Source organism: Phyllopteryx taeniolatus, chromosome 6, assembly GCF_024500385.1.
Source record: "Phyllopteryx taeniolatus isolate TA_2022b chromosome 6, UOR_Ptae_1.2, whole genome shotgun sequence".
Lineage (NCBI taxonomy): Eukaryota > Metazoa > Chordata > Actinopteri > Syngnathiformes > Syngnathidae > Phyllopteryx > Phyllopteryx taeniolatus.
This window is the reverse complement of record NC_084507.1, coordinates 4,466,771-4,490,990: the sequence shown is the minus strand read 5'-3', so window position 1 is coordinate 4,490,990 and position 24,220 is coordinate 4,466,771. Positions and strand designations below refer to the sequence as shown.

Genomic DNA, 24,220 nt, shown 5'->3' with positions numbered 1-24,220 from the left:
CGAATGGCCACTGCATTGAGTAAGGGGCTCGGAGTTTATATAGTGGGGGAGGGCCTCATGCCAGAAAGTATACACCGCCTCTCCCAAAAAATCAGGCAAACTGAGAAGATTTAAACAAATAAAATAAAAATAAAATTAAATAGAAAGAAGCTCTATCTCAACAATTCAGAACAAGATTTTTGTCAGTCTTTGCACGTTTTCAGCATTTACCTTGAAACATCTTTAATGTATTTAGAAACAAACCACGACAATGAGTTTAGTTCAACTTTAATTGACCAAACCTATATAAGCAAGCTGTACTACCCTGAATAAATTAATTGTATTCAACCCAAGTAAGTTAAGTTGGACCCAATCCTAGTAATTAAGTGAAATTAACCATAATGAATTATGTTGACCCAATCCACGTACGTTATGGCAGACCAATTTCAAGTTCATTGAAATCTTTTTTTTTTTTTTTTTTTTTTCGGAAGGGATAGTGTCCCTCATCTCCAGAGCCTCCCACCCTCCACCCACCGCGCGCGCGCGTGTCCGTTCGTGTCGCGAAAACACACATTCCCACTTGTGAGGCGTTGCTGTCAGGACGCCACTGCATTGTAATGATGGGCTGGTGGTGTGGCCCCATGCAGACTCTGGTCTGTTTTGCGATGTATCTGCTGCTGGAGCGCGCAGGATGACATAGAGTGGGTTGCATCCCAGTGCAGCAGCGTCCGTGCGTGCGTGCGTGCGTGCGTGTGCGAGCGAGACGGCGTTCCTCGGCAAAAATATGAGTTGGTGAGGCAGCTGGTGCACGGGTGGACGCCTTTCGCGTACCCGCGCCGCGCTCTGACTGCAAGTCCCAAGAATGACAGTATGACCGAAGGATGCCACCCGAATGCGTCTCGTCTAAAGACACGTTCGGCGAGGAGCTGCTCGTGGAGAAATATGGAACTTGATCGGTGTCGTCGCGTTCAGTGCGCCCCGGAAGATTATCATCAACACAAACCGAGGAGAATGTGAAGCGGGGCAGACGGAGGCTTTGGGATGTATTGTGGGTGAAAAAAAAACCAACCAAAAAAACAAAAACAACAACCCTGCAAAGAGGCGAGCTGCTGTCGAACACAAAAGAAAGAAGGCAGGAAGGCGAAAATGCAGTTTGAGACGTTGCGTCAGTTCTGTAGCTCGGTTCTATCCCATTTCAATGGGGCTTTCTCGGCGCCTCAGAACATCTTGCAGACCGAGCTGCTGGAGCAGGCGCTGAGCAACATAGGGTGAGTGCTTCCTGAGCAAAGACGTGCCCTAATTTACGAGGAAGGGCTTCCCCGTTACTGAGGCGAGCCGGTGTTGGTGGTGGGAGGATTATTGCGTTTATTGATCAGCACCCGCCGCCGGCAGAGAAATGAGCTCGCCGCCGCCGCTGCAGCTCTTTCCTGCCAGCTAATATCAGCCACGCTGCTCCCGTGCGCTATACTTGTGGGTGTGCACGTGCGCACGGTGCTTGGAAGCGTGTGCGTGACCGCGCGCGCGCGTGTATCACCACCTCCAGGTTCAAATGGTAACCAGCTTGCGGGTTGTGCATCACGACGAGGTGCGACGTATTGCGCTCGTGCCTGCGGGTGCGTGCATGCTCCAGCGCACCGCTGCTGCAGCGTGTGTGCGCGCCTCGCAGCCGCTGTGCTGTGCTCGCTGAGAGGAGAACATGAGGGAGTCGAGGACCGGTGTAGTTCGACCCAGGAAAGAAGTATACACTGCAGAGCCAAACAGTCACATCCTCCCGCATGACATTGTGCTCTCGTTCCAGTATGTCACAGGAGCACACTGACAAGCCTCCCGCACAAGTCCACTAAATAAAAAATAAATAAAAAATGCATTCACTATTAAATACCTTGATAGCTGAAACCACATGAATGTGTTTATTGGAAAATAATAAAAACAGTCTACTGCTACGCATAGTAATACCTGGAAAATCATACCGGCACCTCGATTGTTTGGATTTTGTTTCCTTCACTGCATATTCTTCATCCGGATTCAACTCGATGGCTTTTAAACAAGTTGCTATGGCTCTGGTGGGAATTGACAGACATTTAAGCGCCTGAACATGTCCAATGATAGCTAGAGAGAAGGCTGCTTGTGTGGTGTGTCAAGAGAAGCTGGATCTGGCTTCAATGCACTGGAGCATGTTATGATTAGCCTGCTAAATGCTTGTTTCACTCACAGTGAGGCCGCTGGTCATTCTGGCAAGACTGCCATCACAGACACTTTATACAGGCTGTGGAAGGGGCTCAGAGTTCCAAGAACACTATTTTCCCTCATCTTATTCTTTATCCCCGCATTGTGGTCCTGCCCCGACCCTAAAATTAGTAATACAGTCATATACAGGATTGCTTAGAGTCTCTGCCGCACGACATGGCCATAACACTCAACAAATGGAAGAGTTGAACGGGCAATCTTTGCTCGGAAACAAAGAGCAGCAGTAATCATCTCGTCTAACAGATTAAAGTCATTTTCTTTCTTCAATCAATCATCACGTTTTCACACTCCAATCTCAATCAACTGCCCAAGATTTAACACTTGCTTGCAGTTGAGGAAAAAGGACCCAGTTGCAATGGACAGTCATTTCCTGCATTTTCACAAAATGTGTCCTTTCCATGTATCTAATCACCGGTGTTGGGGAGTAACTAATTACATGTAACGAAATTACGTACTTTAATCACAAAATGTATGTAAATGTAAACCATTCCATTACTGGGAGAAAATATTTCATTCATAATTACAGTGGCTTTTGGAAATGTCCATGAGTATAATTTTAGTCACATTTGAAAAATAGCTGCAAAAGCTTTTGGGTTTTTTTCAACATCACTTCCTCCTTCTAGAGCCCACGCTTGTGATTGGCTCTCGCTGGTCATGTGCTATTTTGTATAGTGTCAAACATGACATATTTTTCCAAAGTGGTACAGAAAATGGATGGATGGATGGATGGATGACCTTGAAGCGCTGCCATGTGGTGCAATCTATTAGTTTGTCGGAGATTTTGAAAAGGTTAAACTTAGACAGTTTTGGACATAAAAGAGCATTGACTTTTGAACAGTCTCATCTTTATAATTTTGGACAATATTATGAAACATTCACGAATCTGGGTTGTCATGTGAAGCAATTTTGTCTAAATTGTGCACATTTGTCTTGAGGTCAACATGGCATCTATTTACATTTCATCATGTTTTGTTATCGGTATGTGTTATTTGTTATATTTGAGTAAATAAATATAGGGTTAATTCCAAAATAATGATGAATGGTTTTAATACACTTTTTTTTTTAGAGGAAACATTCAATTGTCCTGTTGATGCATTCATTCAAAATGTAATCAGATGTAATAAGTTATGTTACTTTGAGAAAGTAATTGAAATAGTTACGCTACTTTTACATTTTCAACTTGTAATTGTAACCAACTACATTCCCAAAAGTAATATTCCCAACACTGCTAATCTGTCACGTGGGTGTTTTTTTTTTTTTTTTTTTTTTTGAAGGCAAGGCCAAAACATGGAGGACCCAAGTGTAGGGGAGCAGGGAGGCAAGGCAGAAGTCTCAAAAATTATATTTAATTCCAAATCAAAGGCAAACAAGGGCCACAGAAAAAGCTAACTAAACAAAGTCCCAAAACTGATAATCAAAGAAACACTTGAATAAACCTAAAACTGGAAACCAGACATGACTAATGAAACTTGAAGAAGAAGAATCACCTTTACTGTTATGATCATGCATCGATAGGTGACACAGACAGTGACAATGAACTGACAAAGTCTGAAAGCAACCAGGGAACTAAATACACGCAAATTGACGAGACAATTACATTTTGGGAAAAAATCTATTTCCATCACCCCCCCCAATCCACACACACACCCCCCACCTGTCGCCAATTACAATTTGGGGCACTATATTTTTCCATCAACATCCTGTCGACAATTTTTTTGGGGGGCTAAGCAACCCCTAGCGTCAAAACCTAGCGACGCCCCTGTTTCACGGGCACCACAGTCGGTGTACTGCTTCAACTCACAACCGGCGAAAATGTGTACTCAATGACCCTGAAGCCAGCAAATTGTTTATACCCGCTGAATTATTTTGACTGTGATTACCATACAACAACATAACTTGCTGCACAGCTTGGCTGTTTGTGTCCGAGGTCTCCTTTTCTTTCTCTTTTTTGTGACTCGCTTGCCCATACCATGCCTGCTAATGGGCTGCATGCTTTTAGGTCCAGCTCCCATGTATTATGTATGTTCGTGTCAGCCGAGGTCCTAATGGGGTGTGGGGATCTGTTCTTAGAAGGCCTCAATTATTCTGAATTGAGTGCTCCCTACATTTAACACACACACATACACACGCACACACACACACACACAACACAACTTCAACTTTTTCCGTCTTCACTGAAGTGACTTTCTATCTTTACATGCACATGGTTTTATTCTTTTCATAGATGATTTTGTATTGTAAGTATAGTGATTAGTGCCGTTACCTTTAAATGGTGACATCTGAGGTGCACTGGAATGGATGCATTACTGTGTTTCAAATCGTACCAAATAAATCTGTAGTGCTGCTCTTTTTTTCACTTCAAACCCAGCTCGGTGATCTTGGGTATGCTTTTATAACTCATCCTCCTACTCTCAGCTGTTTACTCCAGCTCCCAGTATCATATTGTCTTCCATAGTGAAAGCATATTTGCAACTGTGCACTGCCTTCTGACCTTTTATGAGCACTACAACATGTACAGTTAAGGACATGAGGAAAAGACAACTTTTCTATTTTCCTCAGCCCTACTTCATCTCTTCTTGACAACAATAGCGTTGCAGTGGTGATAGGCTAATAGGACTACTTTAACTGGTGATTATTTGTTCTGGCTTTTATTTCCTTGTGTTTGGGACTGATTGCAAAGATAGGTGTTTGAAGGAAATAACAACAATAATGTACATTTGTTTTTTTGTGGGGGGAACATACACTATATCCAAGGATTGGATAACTTCCTTATGACAAGACATGTGATTCAAGAACAACTACAATTATGTCGTAAGTAGTCTTATAAGTATACCGCAGTTTTGCCTAATTTCACCAGGTGTTCCCTTTTGAATAAAACTAAAAATTATTTACAACCCCAATTCCAATGAAGTTGGGACGTTGTGTTAAACATAAATAAAAACAGAAAACAATGATTTGCAAATCATGTTCAACCAATATTCAATTGAATTCACTACAAAGACGAGATATTTCATGTTCAAACTGACAAACTTGATTGTTTTTAGCAAATAATCATGAACTTGGAATTTTATGGCTGCAACACGTTCCCGAAAAAGCTGAGACAGGGTCATGTTTACCATTGTGTTACATCATCTTTTCTTTTAACAACATTCAACAAACGCTATTGCAATATTAGTCATTCAAACTGCTCTAAGTGCTAGAGGACTCTGCATCTTTTTGCACATTTTTTTTTTGTCAATGTCTTTATGTCTCCAAAGTGTTCTGTAAATTGACTGTCTGTTGTACTAGAGCGGCTCCAACTACCGGAGACAAATTTCTTGTGTGTTTTGGACATACTTGGCAAATAAAGATGATTCTGATTCTGATTCTGAACTGAGGACAATAATTGAGATATGGGTGTTTTGACTTATCAGCATAGTCAAGGAAGAAATTCACCTAGTATCTCAAGGCTGTACCACAAGTGTGTATTTTGGATGTTGGAGCTTGAAAATGCAAAGATTGTGTATTGTTTCCTTATGAATGCTGAAAACCATAGATCTGCAGTCTCGGCATGTACCAATGGTGGAACACATGCTTTTATAACTTTTATGCTCACTCAATAAAGTGTGCATTTACAACACAGTTCATGCGTCCAACAGAGTGTATCGATCCTCAATCATCCACGACATGTTGCAAAAGTTGAATAAAAGCGATTTTACTTATTCGTTTTACCTTTTATCCAAACGGCTTCTTCAGTTATGATCAGTTTCCTGAACGTGTCTGGTACAGATTTAGATTCTGTTGACACCAACAGTGACAACAGGTACGTTATTCTCTGTTAGATACGACTTTCCATCCAGTTACACTCCGCCACATTCAGCCCATGTCTGCGCCCCTCAACCCCGTGGTGTTGTACCTGGGTGTTGGCAGCACTCAGCTGCTGTAATTAAACCAGCCTTTTATTGGCTTTGTCCTCGCCACGGGAGATGTATGCGGGAATAAGGGAGGCCCCGGTTTATTGCCTGGGCATCTACGAGAGGAGTTTTGATGATTGCACACTGGAGAGGGAAAAAGAAAGTGCTAAAGATCGCAATAAAGAAGAAAGCTAAAATAAAAAAGGTTGCAGTGCAGAAGAAAGTGGATGAGTTAAAGTGTAGATAGTGAATCAAAATGTTTGAGTCCACCCAGCTCTTCAGCTTTCACAAAATCATATTTCACAATCAGACACAAAACGAAAGAGTGAGGAAGAAACAGTTAGAGAGAATCAGAATCATCTTTATTTTGCCAAGTATGTTCAAAAAACACACAAGGAATTTGTCTCCGATAGTTGGAGCCGCTCCAGTATGACAACAGACAATCAATTGACAGAGAACACTTTTGAGACATAAAGACATTGAGAAGAACAGACACTGAGCAATAAAGTATTGCTAGTTATCTGGTAATGTCGGTACAAATTGGATTGAATTTATTATTTTGTTTTGTTTTGACAATTGTGCAAAAAGAAGCAGAGTCCTAAAGCACTTAGAGCAGTTCGAATGACTAATATAGCAATAGTCCGGTGCAATGACCATTGTGCAAAGGGCGCCGAGACTTCAAGGAGTGTATGCAGTTTAAGGTGACTAGTAGCGCGATAATCTGGGACAATGTTGATTGTGCAAATGTTGCAGATACTCCTCAGTCAGTGTGCAAGTGGTGCAGATGCTACTCTGACATGAGCGGCCAGTATTGGTCAACAACAGATATGCAAATAGTGCAGCGTGGCGTGGCGACTACAGTGAGTGGACGAGTAATGTATAATTACTTGTCGACAGAAATGTGACAACAAACTCAAAATGTGCCAAATGTGACAACAAACTCAAAGAAAATGGCAGCATGTTGCAATGAAATTGTAGGTTAGCTGTTTAAGAAGTTGATGTCAAGAGGGAAGAAGCTGTTGGAATGTCTGAACGCTCTTGAGGTGGTCCAGCACAAGACCTTCAAAGGACTTAATGACCACAGATGTCAAGGCGATAGGTCTGTAGTCATTTAGACCCGAGATTGTAGGTTTCTTGGGGACTGAAATGATGGTGGAGCGTTTGAAACAGGATGGTACTTCGCACAGTTCCAGAGATCTATTGAAGATCTGAAAGAAGATAGATGTTTGGTAGCTCAAAGTAGACCATATTCTTGTAGTAAGATAAGCATCCTGCTGATGCCCTCAATCCCTGGTTTGCTTTCCTGGATTCTAATCATGTTGCCCTGCGAGGTAGGCAAAATTATCTTTGGCAATTGTGGTTGCAGGTTGCCTCAGTACAGCAGTGAAACAAGATGTGTAAGCACCTAAAGGCAGCAACAAATACAATAGATACATTTCAACAGAAATGTTGGCCCTTATAGAGCTGTGACATCTGGATCCTTTCCATGCCCATGGTGCCAAACTGATTACATCAAAGGTTGAAAAGGCACATGTGGGTGCATTTGTGTGTGTGTGACCCTTGACCATAAATATTCACGGTTGAGTGACAGTAGCTGTAGAGTTCACAACGTAAAACACCATTTCAATTTCACCATAGAGGGTACTGCCATCACAGGTTTTCCCCAGGTCCTAAACAACCCTCCTCTTGTCTGGACTAAAGAGAGGACACACGTGTGACATAAATGTGTGTTCCTCCATTTGTGTTTAGGGTAGCACTAGTGGTTTGCCATGCATCTGCAGTCCAATCCCTATGAGCTCTATTGCTTTCTGAAAATACATCTTTTTTTTTCTGCTCACACAGATGTCTGATGTCATTTGTTTTTTGATAGCCAGAAGGGAGAAGATTAACTGCGTGGATGGTGCTTTTCCTTCAACCATATGCCCCAATGTGTGATATTATTTGTCAATGTCAGGAAGTATTTCGTAGTTTGAAGAGGGCCTAAATTTGCCTGACTTTGCTGTTATTGCGGCGGCACAGTGGCCGACTGGTTAGCACATTTGCCTAACAGTTCTGAGGACCGGCTTTCAGGTCCCGGCCTCGCCTGTGTGGAGTTTGCATGGCCTCCCTGTGCTTGCGTGGGGTTTCTCTGGGTACTCCGGTTTCCTCCCACATCCCAAAAACATGCGTGGTAAGTTGATTGAAGACTCTAAATTGCCCGTAGGTGTGAATGTGAGTGCGAATGGTTGTTTGTTTATATGCGCCCTGCGATTGGCTGGCAATCAGTTCAGGGTGTACGCCCGAAGATAGCTTGGATAGGCTCCAGCACGCCCGTGACCCTAGTGAGCATAAGCGGTGCAGAAAATGGATGGATGGATGCTCTTATTGCCTGCTGTCAGCATAGGGCCTTTGTGGAAGGGTAACTTCAAAGGTTATTTCACAAATCCTCTTGTGGCGTTGCTCTATGTTGCTTATTAACCTTAAAATATATTACATAACAACGTCATTATTTTTTTTTTATTGATTTTGGGAGTTTTCTTAGAGACCCATGTAGCATACACAAAATGTGACACTATTGGTGACTCCATGGAGCAGGGGATTACATGTTTACTTTACGAAATCAGGTGGATTATACACATACAAAATAACAATGCTCAATTAATTAGTACGGTAAGTGTCATGTAGTTTAATGACATTGCACAATATCAGAACAGCTTTCGGTATGCATTGCAGTTCTCTACCACTGTGAACTGCAGCAACAATGCTAAAGATATTGTTAGATTACTCCTTCTTCTCTTTCAGTTCTCCCTTCAGAGGTTGTCTACATTGCATCAATTGAATGGCTCGGTTTTTATGCAGGACGGATGCCCTTTTAGATGTCGTCCTCCCGATTTCTGGGCTTGGGACCCGCGCTGTCGATCTCCGATGGCTGGGTGTTTGGGTATTGGCCAAGAACCAAACACAGTAACTTGAACGTCAAAAAGGGAGTAACATGTACCATTTACACTACCAATGTCCATTTTTTGATCAAAAGTGAGTATTATCACCATTGGCGTCTGGTCAATAGAGGGCGCTAAGGCGCGACCCCACGGCTTAGCTTAGTCACCTTGAATAAAAACAAAAATTAGATAATGAAAATGAAACAAAAATATTTCAAAGTATATTTATTGTAGATCATATTTCAGATGAAAAGGATAAATACTAGTATACAGTGAGTAAAAATGTTCGCTTATCTTGTCTTTTTGTAACATGCTTCGGGTTTGAGGCACAATCATGTGCGCACACATGAACTCTCAGTCGAAGTTGGACATGCGCAGTACATCCTGTTTAATACAAGCGATAGGAGCATAGTCAGGCGTTCATTTCCAACGCCTACGGAGGAATGCACCCTCCCATCATGGAGCCGACATCACATCCGGCTATTGCCTATTGACTAGTGGAACTGTTTTTGTGCTGAGTTGCACACGATTGGATTATTTTCTGTTGACATGTACGGCAGTCAAGCGTGGCAAAGTGTGTGTTGGATCCTTTTTCCCATCACATCAATACTGCTTTTGTTCAAAGTAATACATTTTAAATATGTCCAAAATGTTTGTAATTACTTTATCAGAATCAGACATAACAAATTCCAGTGAATATAATATATTATTTTATTTTTTTTAAACTTTTTTCTTTTACTCCCTACATTTGAGCACAGATCTTTCTTTATCTGTCACACTGAAGAAAAAAGGTTTACCACATTTTAATCATGTACTGTATAACTGATGTACATGATCAAATTTTTTCATTCTTTTTTTTTAGCTTCCTCTTGTGCTGTACGCTAAAGCCAAGGGATTCTTGGAGTGCAGGTACTGTTTTGAAGCAGTCCTGAGTGAAATGTGCACTGCACAGCACCTGGTAGGCTGTGGGCGTTCTCTCGACTTGTCTTGTCCATTCCTGCTTAAGTTGGGGGTCCTTTGGGAGTTTAAACAGGCTAACGCTCTCTCCAGTCTCGTTGGAACATCCTGCAGCCACGCAACGTTTCGGCATCTTAACTCGACTGGAATATAACTACTCGCTTTGCGGAACTACTACGGGATGAGCTAGTAAACAATGCAACTTCCTGTCATCTGATGACGTCACATGTCAACGTCATCGTTTAGGGCGGCACATTTGAAAGCGAAAATCCGACAAACATTTGACTAATTCAGTGTAATTCTGGCTGATGACTATGGTAATTTACATATCAAAATTCTGCATATTTCAAATATATGTATACTTCAGCCAATCCTTCTCATCTTCCCTTTAAGAATGTGTCAGAAAGCCTCCATTAAAAGGGTACAAATACCTTTTATAATGTGAATGTCGTGGAATAATTTAGTTAAAAAGATAGTTGAATGATGTTATATACTGTATCTAAATAAATTGAATGTCATTTGATTGTGCAAGTCGTCATAATGTTGGAGTTGGTCAATGTAAAGTGTCTAGCATACGGTATGCTGTAGTTATTGTTTAGTAAATGAGAAATCCTGCTCCTAATTCTGTCCTCTCATAAGGAATACAAAATGGACCTGATATAATTATATATACGTACCTTATATCATTACATTATTATGATTATCTCTCTGCATTGTTTCACAAATAGCTAGGAGGCTGCTTTTCACGTAATCCTGTCGCCGTGGAGAAAATGCAAACCAATTTCATGCTCCAATTTATTAAATTACCAAAAATACACTTTAAGAAGCCGTGTGACAACAGAATCATGAAAAAGCTTAATCTAACATCTGCGTCTATCCAGCCCATTGCTGTCGTCATCCATCTCATCCCTAGCTTGTTCTCAAATCCTCTTTTGGCGCACTAATGGTATTCCGCAAACTCAGTGAGATTAATTATCTGCATATTTTGCAAACACTGCACCGTGTGCGGTTCCCCTGTCTGCCTGAACGTGTACAATTAGCTCCGTTCATTTGGGTTGCAAATGAGTCGGCCCTCGTGATACTCGGTGGTCTCACTGGGCCTCTTCTGCCATACAGCGGAGAAGAGAACTCAGCCAAGGATTGATCAAAAGATTCCTACTCTGGCATGCAGATGCTGAGTAAACAGAGAAGAAGAAGCTGCAGTAACCTCCTTCTGCATCCACTTCTTATGCCTTCATTATTTTTGACTGTCTGCTGGCTAGCATTAATGAAGCACCATGTAATATTCATTTAATCGCCAGTATTTACTAGTTCATTAGGTTTTAGGATAGTAGTTGATCTCCCCGCCTCCCAAAGGAGAAGAAGCTCAGTTGCACAATTTCCTTTTGTCCACCGGTGGTGTTTTCTTCAATTTATTGACATTTCACAATCTTGTAACAAGACTATCAATAATCTTGCATTCATCCCATCTCCATCGTCTGCTTCATTATATTTGCTCACATTTGTATATATGAAACTGAAGGATCATCACCGATCGAATCGTTTAATTACCGATCTACTTGCTACACAGATGAGGAGTTTTTCTTGATGCTTGAAGATAACCACTATTGTCGAAGATAACCACTATTGTCGATGAATTATCCCCCAGTGTCTTTTCTTTGTCACACATGCTGTCCTATACAATTACAATTAACCCATGGAGACCTATAGTCTGAGTTTTACGCTCCAAATGTCTGGTTGTGTGCCGCTCGATTGAGACGTTAACTTGTCAGTGCCGCTGAGCACAGACGAAAAGGTCCCTATGCTGATCACACATAGCTTTATCATGACATGACGAGTGGAGGTTAGTGTGGATTTTTTGATGATGAACAAAAGAACAAAATTGTATCTTTGCATCTGAGTGACAATAGGTTTTTTTCTGCTGCACATTTTGAGAACGATATTATTTCTCAGAATCATATTTCTAATATGATGGCCGTCTAGTGTTTGTGACATTATCAGTAATTATGATAAGAAGATTTTTATGAATGATTTCAGACTTATTTTCATACACAGCACATCGGTGGCAGGGCGCAAATGCCAGCAGATCCTGATTTTCGTGCAAGCACAAGGCTTGCTGTGTGTGTTTGCCAGTTTGGCAGACCACTCTGACCCGAGCTGGGCGTTCTGGACATGTGCCTGATGGAGTGACAATTTGGTGGCAGAAAGTCAATATATATTTATGGCTGCTCAGACCAGGCAGTCTAACTGGACTGCTGGTCAAATGCGATTTTGGTGAATTTGGGCACAGGCAGACAGATACTGAGATCCGCAGACATATTGAAGTTGCCAGCTGATATCACCAGCTCATTCTGTATTTAAATAAGGGTACCTGCTCACATTGTCTGTTGCCACGCCGTCCAAGAGCAGTGACAATGCTCCACTCGCGCAAGTATCGCTGCGATTACGCATCGTCCTCTTCTGCACAGAGATGTCTCCGTCGAGACTGTCATTGCGTCACATTTCAAGGGAATGAGAGGAGCTACTTTGATTGATGGCGAATGAAGTCGCCTATAAACACTCCCACAGTGGTGCATCCCGCCCACTCTCTTACCCACTGGGCTGCACTGGTCTCCAAACTTACCTTTCTAACCTTTCTAACCCTGGCGCGCAGTTTTTTTTGTGTTTGCAAGAATACATAAAACCTACTCACTTTCAAGTTTAACTACCAATAGAAATATACTGTAATAACTGTTATTGCACCTGCAGTTACTCCAACATTAAGCTAAATCTAGGAATTTACATATTCATCTTTCAGTGACAGTATCCGCCAACTCCCTCTCTACATTTGATGTGTTCGGCAAAGCAGAACAGAGCATTTCGTTTACATGGCTGCACACAGAGATGTAAAATTAATGTAGTTCTAACTTTCTGCCCATGTAGACAATTAAGCTATAAACGTCATCTGTGTTATTTTGTTCTGCACAGTCAAATGATTACCGGTGTTAATGAAAGTTGGATCAGTTATTCCATGATTATTATCATGCTGTTAACAATACAAACATATATATAACCTTTTGTTCTTAATTTTCCTGATGTGGACAAAATGAATTTAACATTAACATTACATCCTAATTCTTAGACTTTTATTGCCTAGTCACCATGTGTTTAAATAATTAATACATTTTGGTATAAAATGCCCAAAATAAAACAGGCTTAATGAATTACTGTCTGTATACAGTGTTTAAACTAAAATAATCAAAGAATAACAAAAGCAACAGGACTATACTATTTAATTCATTAGTCCTACTCTGAGTACGATCCAGCTGCTACACAGCCATTTTTAGACATCACTGTTGAGGAGCTAAAAGACTTCCGCGAAGAGTTGATGTTTCACGAGCGCACACAAAGAAAATGTATTTAAGACCATTTCTTGTGGCTGAATTTATTTATTTAGTTAAAGTGATATTGTTTGGCAATATACCGTTTCAAATTTCCATTTTATATTTTTTCTTTTTGACTTTCCTGCACTGATTTAAAAAAAAATTACTCATAAATTACTTATTACTTGAGTAATTTTTTGGAGGAGTACTTTTTACTTTTCTTGCGTCATGTTTTTCTAAAGTAACAGTACCCGAACTTGACTACATTTTTTAGTGTTATGCAGTCAACCAATCAACATGTATTCATTACCAATTTGTTTAAATATCTCTTTCAGAATCTACAGTAGTTTTGAAACTAAAATGTCAGGAATTGTTTGTGAAAGATTCCCATGGCTTTAGTTCCCAGCCATAGGATGTACTGTCCATTAATAGTTGGCTGTCGTCTCATGCACTTTTCGATGATAGCTTTCTTTGCCTGAAAGATAAATGTTCTGAGCATTAGCAGGATTAGGTGAGAATGTCAAGAATGTCTTCAGAATGTTAAGTGAGTGGGAAGGTTCAGTGTAAAAATATGAGACTGGCATTGGTAAGCCCAGACGATGGGTTCATTCTTTCTTTGGAGGCAGACAAGGTGAGGTGTTATATGAGACAGCTGCTCCCCACAACCTTCAACCCCACATGAAGAGCTGTTTAACCTGAACCACATCATCATTTGTCAGCAATGATTGTACAAACAATGGAGCGCTGCTCACCTTGACAACACCTCCATCTCCCTACCTACCGCTGACAGGATCTCACTTCCTGTAGCTTGTCCGCTCCTGCATTCACAGCCACCTTGCTTAGTCCTTGCTTACGGATTGGTGTGAGGAGTCCAGCCCACCCCAGCCGCTAGGTTCAACCCGAGAGATGTTATTTTGGTCGGCAAGAATGATTAAAGCCTCCTCTGACTCACCCCTCAGCTTTTTCATTACCTCCCCACTTGTATCACCAGAGAGCCCGACAGCGTCACTGCCTCTGATTTCTAATGCAGCACGCTCATTGTTATGAAAACTGCATACTTAGCAAATCCAAAAGAGTTGGTGCGTGCCTGTGTGTGTTTCTGTGTGAGGGAGAGAAAGGACGGAAGTTGAATTCTATTGCAAGGAAGTGACAAAAACAAAACTTCTACATAAAATATTTGACTATTCAGGGTAACTCAGTAACACCAAAAGGAAAACACATGGCAAGTACTATGCAGTCGACAAAGAAGCAGGCATGAAAACAGGGTCTCTAGGTAAATTGTGGAATTTCAGATAAAAAAAAAAAAAAGTTGTGTAAAAATGGTGGCTTTGAGTGGGTAATGAGAGGCTAATGCAAATCTATGCAAATGAAAATATATGCCATCTATGCAATCTGCTGGTATACATTGCCGAGTTGGAAATACAGTCAACTGGTCACTTACTTCAAGTGACTGCAACCGATAAATTTGAGAGTAACTAATGGACTGATTAAGTGACTGATTTTATCCTGCATGGGATAGAAGTGTGTTATGACAACAAAGTCAACATTTGGGGCAGTCATCATACCAACGGTTATTTGTTTGAACTTTTCATACTTTGCTGTTGTCGGACCATAATTCTTTAGAAATGTACTGTATAGCACATTTAAAATTTCCATCGTGTACACTTTCATGTAGTAATAAGTACTGCACAGATTTTGGTGGGGATATGTTGTCTCATTTCAAGTCAGTTGTTTATACAATTATATAATGAAATATTTACATAATTTAGAATAAACAACTGGTCTGTCAGAGCGCTCTCACACAATAATGCAATTAGTTTGTATTAATATGAAAAAAAAAAAGTAATTTCAGGATTACTACTACACACATTACACAGGCACTTGGTTTTGTTGCTGACATGCTGTGAGTCACGTCACATGCTATTATTACATTACAAATAAAGAACACCAAAATATTGTAGGAAATTCCATTTACATACTTGAACTAAGAAACGTGCACAGATAATGTTATGTTCTTTATTGCTTTACATTGTTAAATAAAGGCAAACCCTATTGTCACGTGTGGGGAGTAGCTGGACCCAAGAGCAGGCGGAGGCAGATGTATAATGATGGACAGTTTATTGAGGAAAGGTTATGTAGGTGGTCCTGGATGTGTTGGCAGGCGGCGGCGTGGACAGGTGGCAGGCAGTGGACAGAACAGGCAGCTGGCTTGGTGGCAGGAATGATGTGGGTCAGGAACACGGGGGAGCACTGGGAAGGAGGATACACAAGAGTTAACGAGGGAAGCGAGGAACAGTATCGCTTACTTGACATAAGGTGGGCCGTGGTATCTGTAGGAGAGGCTGCAATACTTTGGCGAGGATTTCTGGGAACAGGCAGGCTTATATACACCAGTGGCGATGAGGCTGATTGAAGACAGCTGCTGAAAACAGAGAGGGGAGGGGGGGTGAGAGAGGACACAAAGCGCCCTCCCGGCACCAATAATGGAACTGCAGGGCAGTATATGACACCGATGATGGTATAAAAGATGAGAGAATTGAGTGGAATCGCCACATTATCAGAGGCATCTTTTTTCATCAGACCCAAAGCAATCACAAGAGAAAATGGTGATGTTACCTCTTCATTTTCCAAACAGATCTTATTCTATCAACTTATATTCCCTTTTTCAGCTTGACACCATTTTATCCAAATTTACATCTTCTAATCAACAGCCTCCAAGTCTATTTCTTTAGCAGTTAATATTTGATGGTATTTAGTATTGTCACAATCTTGAATTTGACGTAACTGTTAGCCATCTCAGATGTTTATTAAAATCCCTCAGTGGTTCTCCTGTTGGCTGTAATTGGCTGCGTTGTTTCTGGGCAGCTGTTGAGGGGGACCAAAAGTAGCGGTGAGTGTGTGGCCTTGCTTTGTTTTCCAGGCTAAACAAAGTATGGTTGGATGACAGTGAGCCAGCACGAACCATGCCCAGACACTGAAACTGGCATGGCTTAATTCATTTCAGATGCTATTGTTTGAATTACTAATCTCAAAAAATGCAAGTCAAATACCTGCATTTTGTAGGAATGTGTTTTCTTTTGATGTGTCGATGAGGATGCCTTACAAGTGGTCATGTTGCAGTGAGGTCAAGTCACACATCATTTACAATTGCATGTATCTCTTTATGTATTCAATTGCGCATTACCAATCTTTGCTGGGTGAGGTGTTTTTTGATTACTCGCAGGCTGTTTAGAGTAGACCCAGCCCACTTTTTGACAGTCATCTGTATTACCTTTAAGATCAAGCAAACACATAATTTGTGTCTCTCTCTGTGCTTCTAGAGGTGTTGCATTAAGTTCCAGCAGTAAGGAATTTGTTCATGCATTCTAGCCTTTTTGGTGTGATAAAGAAAATATACAGTACATTGTGTGCTCTTTTAACCTTTTTCTGCAGAGGGGAACAGGAAGCAGCAGTGTAGTAGTTCTGACTTGTATCTACTGTAATCTTGATGGCATAGTCTGTTGGGGCTTGGCCTACATTGAATGCTAGCCGTGCCTTTTCCTAAAAAGGAGACCTAACAGGCGGTGCAGTGCAGAGGCTGTATTAACCATACACAGTATAAGCAGCAAGAACAAACACGGCACACTGGTTGGTGTGCTTATGGAAGGGAGGATGTGTTACTGCTTGCCAATTACTCATATTTTCACTACATTCAGTCCAATTTCATTTTTTTTTTTTATCCCCAAAAAAAAAACAGCACAAGGAGATGGGTTGTGGCTCTGTGTTTCGTCAAATTAGACTGCCCACCTATGGATAATATTCAAATCTCTACAACTAAATTGATAAAGGCCTTCATGGCTGAGACATTTTCTCAAACCATTTGGGTATGACATTACAACATGAATATTGGATAAGAGGTGAACAGTTCATTTTTCCTCCCAGGTATTTGCATCTGAATCATCTACACAATTTAGAATATATATTTTTTTGTGAGCAAAAGTATTGGGATAAATAGACTTAAAGCAGTTTTAAAATTTTTTCAAATTTATTTGCAAATGCAAAACTGTTTTTGAGGTATTAACAAAATTAAAGGTCAAGTGAAGTGAAGTAGCCCTTGCATTCTTTGTTTTTATATACAGACTCTAGAAGAAAATGTTTGGAGACCCCCGTTATAAATGGTCCTTGGGTGTGAATGTGAAGGATTGTTTCTCTATATGAATGTTCCCTGTGGTTGGTAGGTGAGTCCAATCTTGCCCATCTGTCTGTTGCGATAGGCTCCATCTCACCAATGACCCTAATGAAGATAAGCTGTATAGAAAAGGAATGGATGGATCTCCTTTGTGGCTTGTATGTTTTGAGTCATTATCTTGCCGAATGATGGAGGATTTCCCATTCAGTTAAGTTGCCGATTTCTTTAAATTGGCTTTTTTTTTCTTCTGTAGACTTCCGAGTTCATTGTTGTTTTGTTTTAAAGCCATGACATTTCCTCCACTGAATTTCACAGATGAGCGTGTATATTGAGATCATAAACTTTTTTATTTTATTTTTTTTTTTTTACTTAAACTTCTGCTTTTATCTCACTTTGGTAAAGTTGAATCTTTTTGTCATTATCCCAGAATTCTTTTAGGTTAACCTCTGTACTTTTAGACAAATTCCAGCCTGGCCTTCGTATTCTTCATGCTAATGAGTTGTTTGTCTCTTCTGGTGTCGTCTGTTCATGACGTCATCTGCAAACAGTAGATTGTGATACCTTCACTGATGGCCCTCCACTGATGGTTGTTGCAGATGAACAATTGGTTTCGGGCGTTATTTACTGCTGTCACGTTTGGCATCAACTGGTCCTATTTTCCTTGATCGACCCATTCGATATCTGTTTGTTCATCAGTAGTTTATTTGTTCTTCAGGGCATCATTTTGGTAAATGTTTAATCTTGGTTTTCATCAGTCCATAAAAGGCTAATTTGATTTAAATAACCTGTGTGTAGCGTAACCCAGATCCTGAATGTCTGTGTAAAAATTCTACAACACTAAAAGATAAGCGTGGAATGATAGGTTTGTTAGTAGTTTTCAAAAACTTCACTACTGTGTTTGCAGCACCAAATTATTCAAGTCTCCAAGTACGTAGTGTCCTCAAAGTTTCTTGTCCAGCTTTAGTCTTGCAGTCTTGCACCATTAATATCAGTGGCATGACTCTTGAAGGAGCAGAAGCTGATGTCTCTAAACTGTGTCAGTGTCAAGTGTGGGCACTAAGTGGACCTGATGTGCAGGAGTGGAAATACAGAACAAATCTTCACAGGACAGTTTGTACCTGGGGAGGAGGCAGAGGAGGAGGAGGACAAACACCCTTTGAAACAACTAAGAGAAGTTTTTTTTTTTTCATCTACGAAGAAGGCTGTTTCTGTTCCTGCCCGCAGTTAGCTGGGATAGGCTCCAGTATACCCGCGAACCTAGTGAGGATAAGCGGTGAAGAAAATGGATGGAATGGATAATGCATTGCATGGCCCTCTCTACCAAATAAAGCATGGTTTCATCCGCATTTATGATTTTTTTTTAATTGTCATACCTTTCATGGTGATCAACATAGCTAAACAGGATCTTTTCTATTAACCTTAACCTCAACCCTCGTGTGCTGAATCCACCCCTCCTGCTATCATGTGATTGCACACATCAGTCTGCTGTCACATCCACTCTCAACAATTGTCCTTTGTAGCTCAATGGGGAAACATGATTGGACAATCGCAGTAACAGATGTGAAATCAATATTGGATTGTAACGCATCAACTACACGCAGTCAATCTTAACACACATGCACAAATCCCCACAGAATAGACCAGATCAAACTCAAACCAAGTCACTGAAAACCAGCTACATCATCAAAGTTCCAAGCCTGGGAGACATGTAGAGTATTTGCATAAATATAATGCATAGAAATGATGAGGTAGAGAATTTTTTACCCACCTGGACTTCCAATCGCTGTCTACCCCTCCTCTTTCTCCTTTCTATTGCCTCTCTGCCAAGCATGCATTATCTGTATAAAACCAAATAAACTATATAATATTAGGCCCTAATGCTGAATTAGATAAGCTTGCACAACTTCCTCTGCTTGTGCTTGGTGATGAATGTTGTTCTTTCTGGCAGGTTGAGCATCATTGCTGCTTGACCTCCACCCATTCATAGCAGTCAAATGATGATGGTGTTAATCTTGAAAGTGAGCTCTCTTTCGACCTCCAGGACCTTCCGCAGCAGTTATAAATTGTGCTATCTGGCTATATACAGTAAGGGGAAGGAAACTGTCTGTACAGCAGACTGGCAGAAAAAAGCAGACCGTGCTGATGCTATAGCATGGTTTTTATCATATATGGTAACACCAATATGCTTGGCTATATTTCTTTTATTTTGAGGGGTCTCAGAGGTACACAGTCAGTGGCGAGAACTATTGAAGGAATAAATGATGATTCGTAAATGTCAATGGACCATTAGTCATTATTGCTTCTCTCGTCTTTAATGCTTGAGCTCACACTAACACATCCAGGTTGCTCTTTTCTTTTTGGTTATCTTGTTTTAATAGTGACCCTCCCAAGATGTATTGTTGTCATTAGTAGACCAGATTGTCTCTCAAGGAAAACGCTCTGCACCATGGTGTCACTCATTTGTTTTCATTTGACTTCTCTCCATTACACACAAAGTAGAGGTGGCACTATACCCATTGGGCTGGTGTTGCTTTTTCCCAATGAATAGTTTTGCCTTTTTTACTTAACGTGTGTCTCCAGCAGCAGAATAAGCAAAGAGCACAGAGCTAGCATCACACAGGCTATTGAGTCAAACTGGATTAATGCATTTGATGCTCCTGGGGTTCTTATCATCTATAGACAAAAACAACAACAAAAAAAGTCACTTAATAGGGCCCACTTGAAGGATGATTGGAAGAACACATTTCTGTCGGGCCAATTATACATTACTCGTATGACTACTACAGTGAGCAGTCTCGCCATGCTGCACTATTTGCACATCTGTTGTTGACCAATACTGGCCACTCATGCCAGAGTAGCATCTGCCCCACTTGCACACTGAGGAGTATCTGCAACATTTGCACAATCAGCATTGTCCCAGACTATCGTACTACTACTCACTTTAAACTGCATACACTCTTTGAAGTCTCTGCGCCCTTTGCACAATGGTCATTGTACCGGACTATTGCTATATTAGTAATTCAAACTGCTCTAAGTGCTAGAGGACCTTTTGCACAATTGTCAAAAAAACTAACAAAAAAACACCAAAACAATTGTACCAGCATTAGCAGATAACTAGCAACCCTTTGTTGTTCAGTGACTGTTTTTCTCAATGTCTTTACCTCTCAAAAGTGTTCTCTGTCAATTGACTGTCCGTTGTCGTACTAGAGTGGCTCCAACTACCGGAGACAAATTCCTTGTGTGTTTTGGACATACTTGGCAAAATACAAATGATTCTGATTCTGATTCTCTTCCCTGGATAGTGAACCTGGGTTGTCTGGTGTGATCAACACTGCTCTTGTGTTTGTGTGGAGATTTGAGCTGAATTTCATTGCTGGATTCAACATTTCATGAATTATATGATGATATTATATCTCCTCAAAAGGTTCACATGGTTATCCTACAGTTTAATTATTGCATTGAAAGATATGCAAGTGAACATTAAAAATGTTGTACAACTCAGTTGAGAGCTGTGGCACTAGTGAACTCCTAGGTTCAGTGCCTTAATTCGGCATTAGCAACTACTGTGTTAATAATAATACTTTGAAGAAAACTAGTGTCAGCAAAATTAAATTATCAAAAGTAAAGCGTTATCTTCGTAATGTATATTCACTTCTTGAACCAATTAGTCGACTGATCGACACATCGACTTTGCCACTGCGATTTTAGCTTGAGGTCGATTAATCACCAGTCACATGATTTGGACACAAGACACCTTGCTGAAATCAACAGGTGTTGGATTCACGTAGCAAACTAGCAGCAGTGCTTCAAGCATTTGGCAATATTTGACTCAAAATTAGACTGGTAAGGAAGGTCACCTGTTAAATATGAAAGTTCATTCTGAAATGTAAGAAATGCGCAATTGCTATCTATGCGTACTAACGCTAGCTGAAGATCAGCTTCACCACTGGCACACGCCATCCTGTTCACAATAAAAGGACAATATAGATTAGCATCTGCACACAAGGACGTAAGCCACGGTCGATAGATAACCTCTCTATTATCAAAATGAATGGTTAATGTGTCAAAGAAACCAGTCAACTGCCATCTCCTCGTGTCTGCAGTCTGTTGCTGTCCCTCTTTCTGAGTGAGCACAGTGAGTGAGCACGGCATGCACACACAGGGACCTCCCCTGGCTTGAAAACTTGAAAAACATTTATAAGCTCTTGCAGAAATCTTTGGAACACAACTGACATTTTGCTAAAGTAAATACATTGCTGAAAACCATTGCCTCCTCTTTTTTTTTAACTCCCTGCTATTCTTATATGCTGTAGAAAGTAGTGATCCTGTTGTTGTGTTGGATTGATGAACAAATCAATTGTTGTCAGAGTTGTACAAAATCCAACTGTACTTTGAAAGTAGATGAATGTGACTCAATAAACAAGCTTGGGGGGTGCATTCAGTAGACAGAAAGCAGCAGCCTTGCAGGGAGGATAATACCTATATCCGACTGCAGGAGTTTAGCTCAGCTATTGCCCCGATTAGCTATCACGGGCGGTTTCCAAGATCGAGCCCGACATATTTTGTCAGGAACGTCTTGTAGTGTGACATAATCCACGACCCTTTGGCCCTACGATGCCAAAATGAAAAGTCTAGCATGTTTGATTTTGGGGATATCTTCCGTGTAGTGTGACATATCAACGACAACTCTCCAACAGCGCACTTTGACGTCAACCAATAGGATTGCGTATTATGACTGGTGCATTGCCTCCCGTGCTTGTCGTTGTCAACATTTATTCATGCGCACAAACCAATGTAGACTGAAGTTTTAGGAAATGTTCGACAGAAAGTCGGCATGCTTACATCAAACGTTAGCGCTACCCCTAGCTTGCTGGGCTCCATAACGTTTTCTTGCCTGCTTGTGTGTCGTGTCGTAGTTAAAGTACATGAATATACCTCATGCAATCCTTGAATGGATTGCCCAAAACATTCCCAACATTCCCGCAGCAATCCATTGTTTGACAACAATGTCGCCATGGTAATGGTGGTATCCAGTTTTGCTGAAAGGTGGCACGTTTTCTGGTCACGCCTCCCGGGCAGTGATTTGGAAAGATAAAGCCCAGTGATTGTAAAAGACAGGATACGGTGGAATCGGAATACATGTTGAATAGTGTTGCCACTGTCTGACCGAGGTACGGCGATGGCAATAGTGTGAAATTGTGGGATTGTGAAGGATCAAATTTGTGTTGTAGTCTGATCCAGGCATATGACTGGAGTTTTGACAGCGATCTTTTTTTTTAAAACATTGGCACTCTCAGCGAGTTGGGGAAAAATAACAATGATGCTATCGATCAGTCGCCTTCGACTCGACTATCATCACCTCAGCATCGATGACAAAAAAAGTTCAACACCTACTTCTTGATAATAGTTGACACATACACCATTTAACACCTTTATCAAACTTTAACATCTCCCCTTAGGGCCTGATTTAGCTAGTAAAATCCCAAATAGCTGGCGCTAAATTGCACGTTTACTCACTAACAGATTACGTGTGCTGTTAGCTACAGGTTGTGAAAGTGGAGAGACCGCTGTATTTAAAAGATAGTTTCTGTCATGGTCTGTGTTTTGGGTTTGGGTTGTGTTTAGTTTTGTTCCATGTTTTCCTGTGTTCCATGTTTGTCGTGTGCTCATTAGGTTGTTGTGTCCACCTGTTCTCGTCTATTTTGTGTCGACCAATCAGCTCTCTCCAGCCACTCGTGTCTTGTCCAGGTGTTCCTCGTTGTCTCGTCAATTTGTTTGTATTTAGTTCCCTGGGTTCTTTCAGTCCTTGTCGGTTCATTGTCGTTGTCACATGTCTTGCCATGTCATAGTCGCCAGTTGTTTTTGTCATAGTCGCCAGTTGTTTTTGTCATAGTCGCCAGTTGTTTTTGTCATAGTCGCCTGTTGTTTTATCATTGTGATTAAATATTATTATTTTGAGATTCCCGCACTCCTGCCTTGCCTCCCTGCTTCCCTGCAATTGGGTCCACCATGTTCTTGCCTTGCGTTCCTCGCCGTCGCCCTAACCATGTTCATGACAGAATGAACCGACCAGAACAGGACCCAGCGGGAAGAACATGGCGTCACCCTGGACGCCACCAAACTGCCTCCCACCGTCCTCAGCCTGCCTTCCATACCTACCCTCCTCCAGTAAGCCCTATCATTCAGTCTTTTCTGTCCTTTTCCTCGGGTCCCCCCACTTGTCCTAGTTATTCACCATGCCCTACTATTGTACATCCACATGTTTCTTTAGATTCAGATTTTTCTGATTGTGAAGATGGCCCTGATTTAGTTAACCTCCTGTCGGATTCTGACTCTGACACAGATTTAGATTTTTTTGGTTCCTTCCCTAGTTTATCCCGTCCTCGTCAGTTTTTGTCACGTTTCCACGTTTCCAACCCCAGTGAGTCCAAATCCTTTCCCTCTGACCTTTTCTTGGGCACCCGTTTGGCCATCTACCCGGGACCGCCGCGTGGTGGCCAACGGAGGCGCCCAAGTAAAGGTCAAATTTTGCCCCCTCGTTTTTTCCCCCCTGTTCACAAATCACTTGATTTTTCACCTGTTCCCACACGTTGTTCCACGGCTCCAATTAAGTCACGTCGAGTCAAACCTGCCCCCAAGCCATGTTCAGTACCAGCCATTTTTCCTAGTTCACCTTCCCGAGACCTTGTGCACTCT

At 41.3% G+C, this 24,220-nt stretch overlaps 1 protein-coding gene across 27 annotated transcripts in view; it reads left to right on the top strand.

The window, feature by feature from the left end:
* The window catches only part of rims2a (regulating synaptic membrane exocytosis 2a), a 173,029-nt gene that overhangs the window by 61,993 nt on the left and 86,816 nt on the right, over positions 1–24,220 (top strand). The window contains exon 1 of one of the 27 annotated variants that reach the window (XM_061776523.1): positions 583–1,247. The exons of 24 other annotated variants lie outside the window; for them this stretch is intronic. In XM_061776523.1, the coding sequence (XP_061632507.1) occupies positions 1,126–1,247 (122 nt within the window). In that variant the 5' untranslated portion in view covers positions 583–1,125. Of the gene's footprint in view, positions 1–582; positions 1,248–24,220 lie in introns of those variants that run through there. 2 more of the 27 variants (XM_061776524.1, XM_061776525.1) reach the window with 2 other exon arrangements.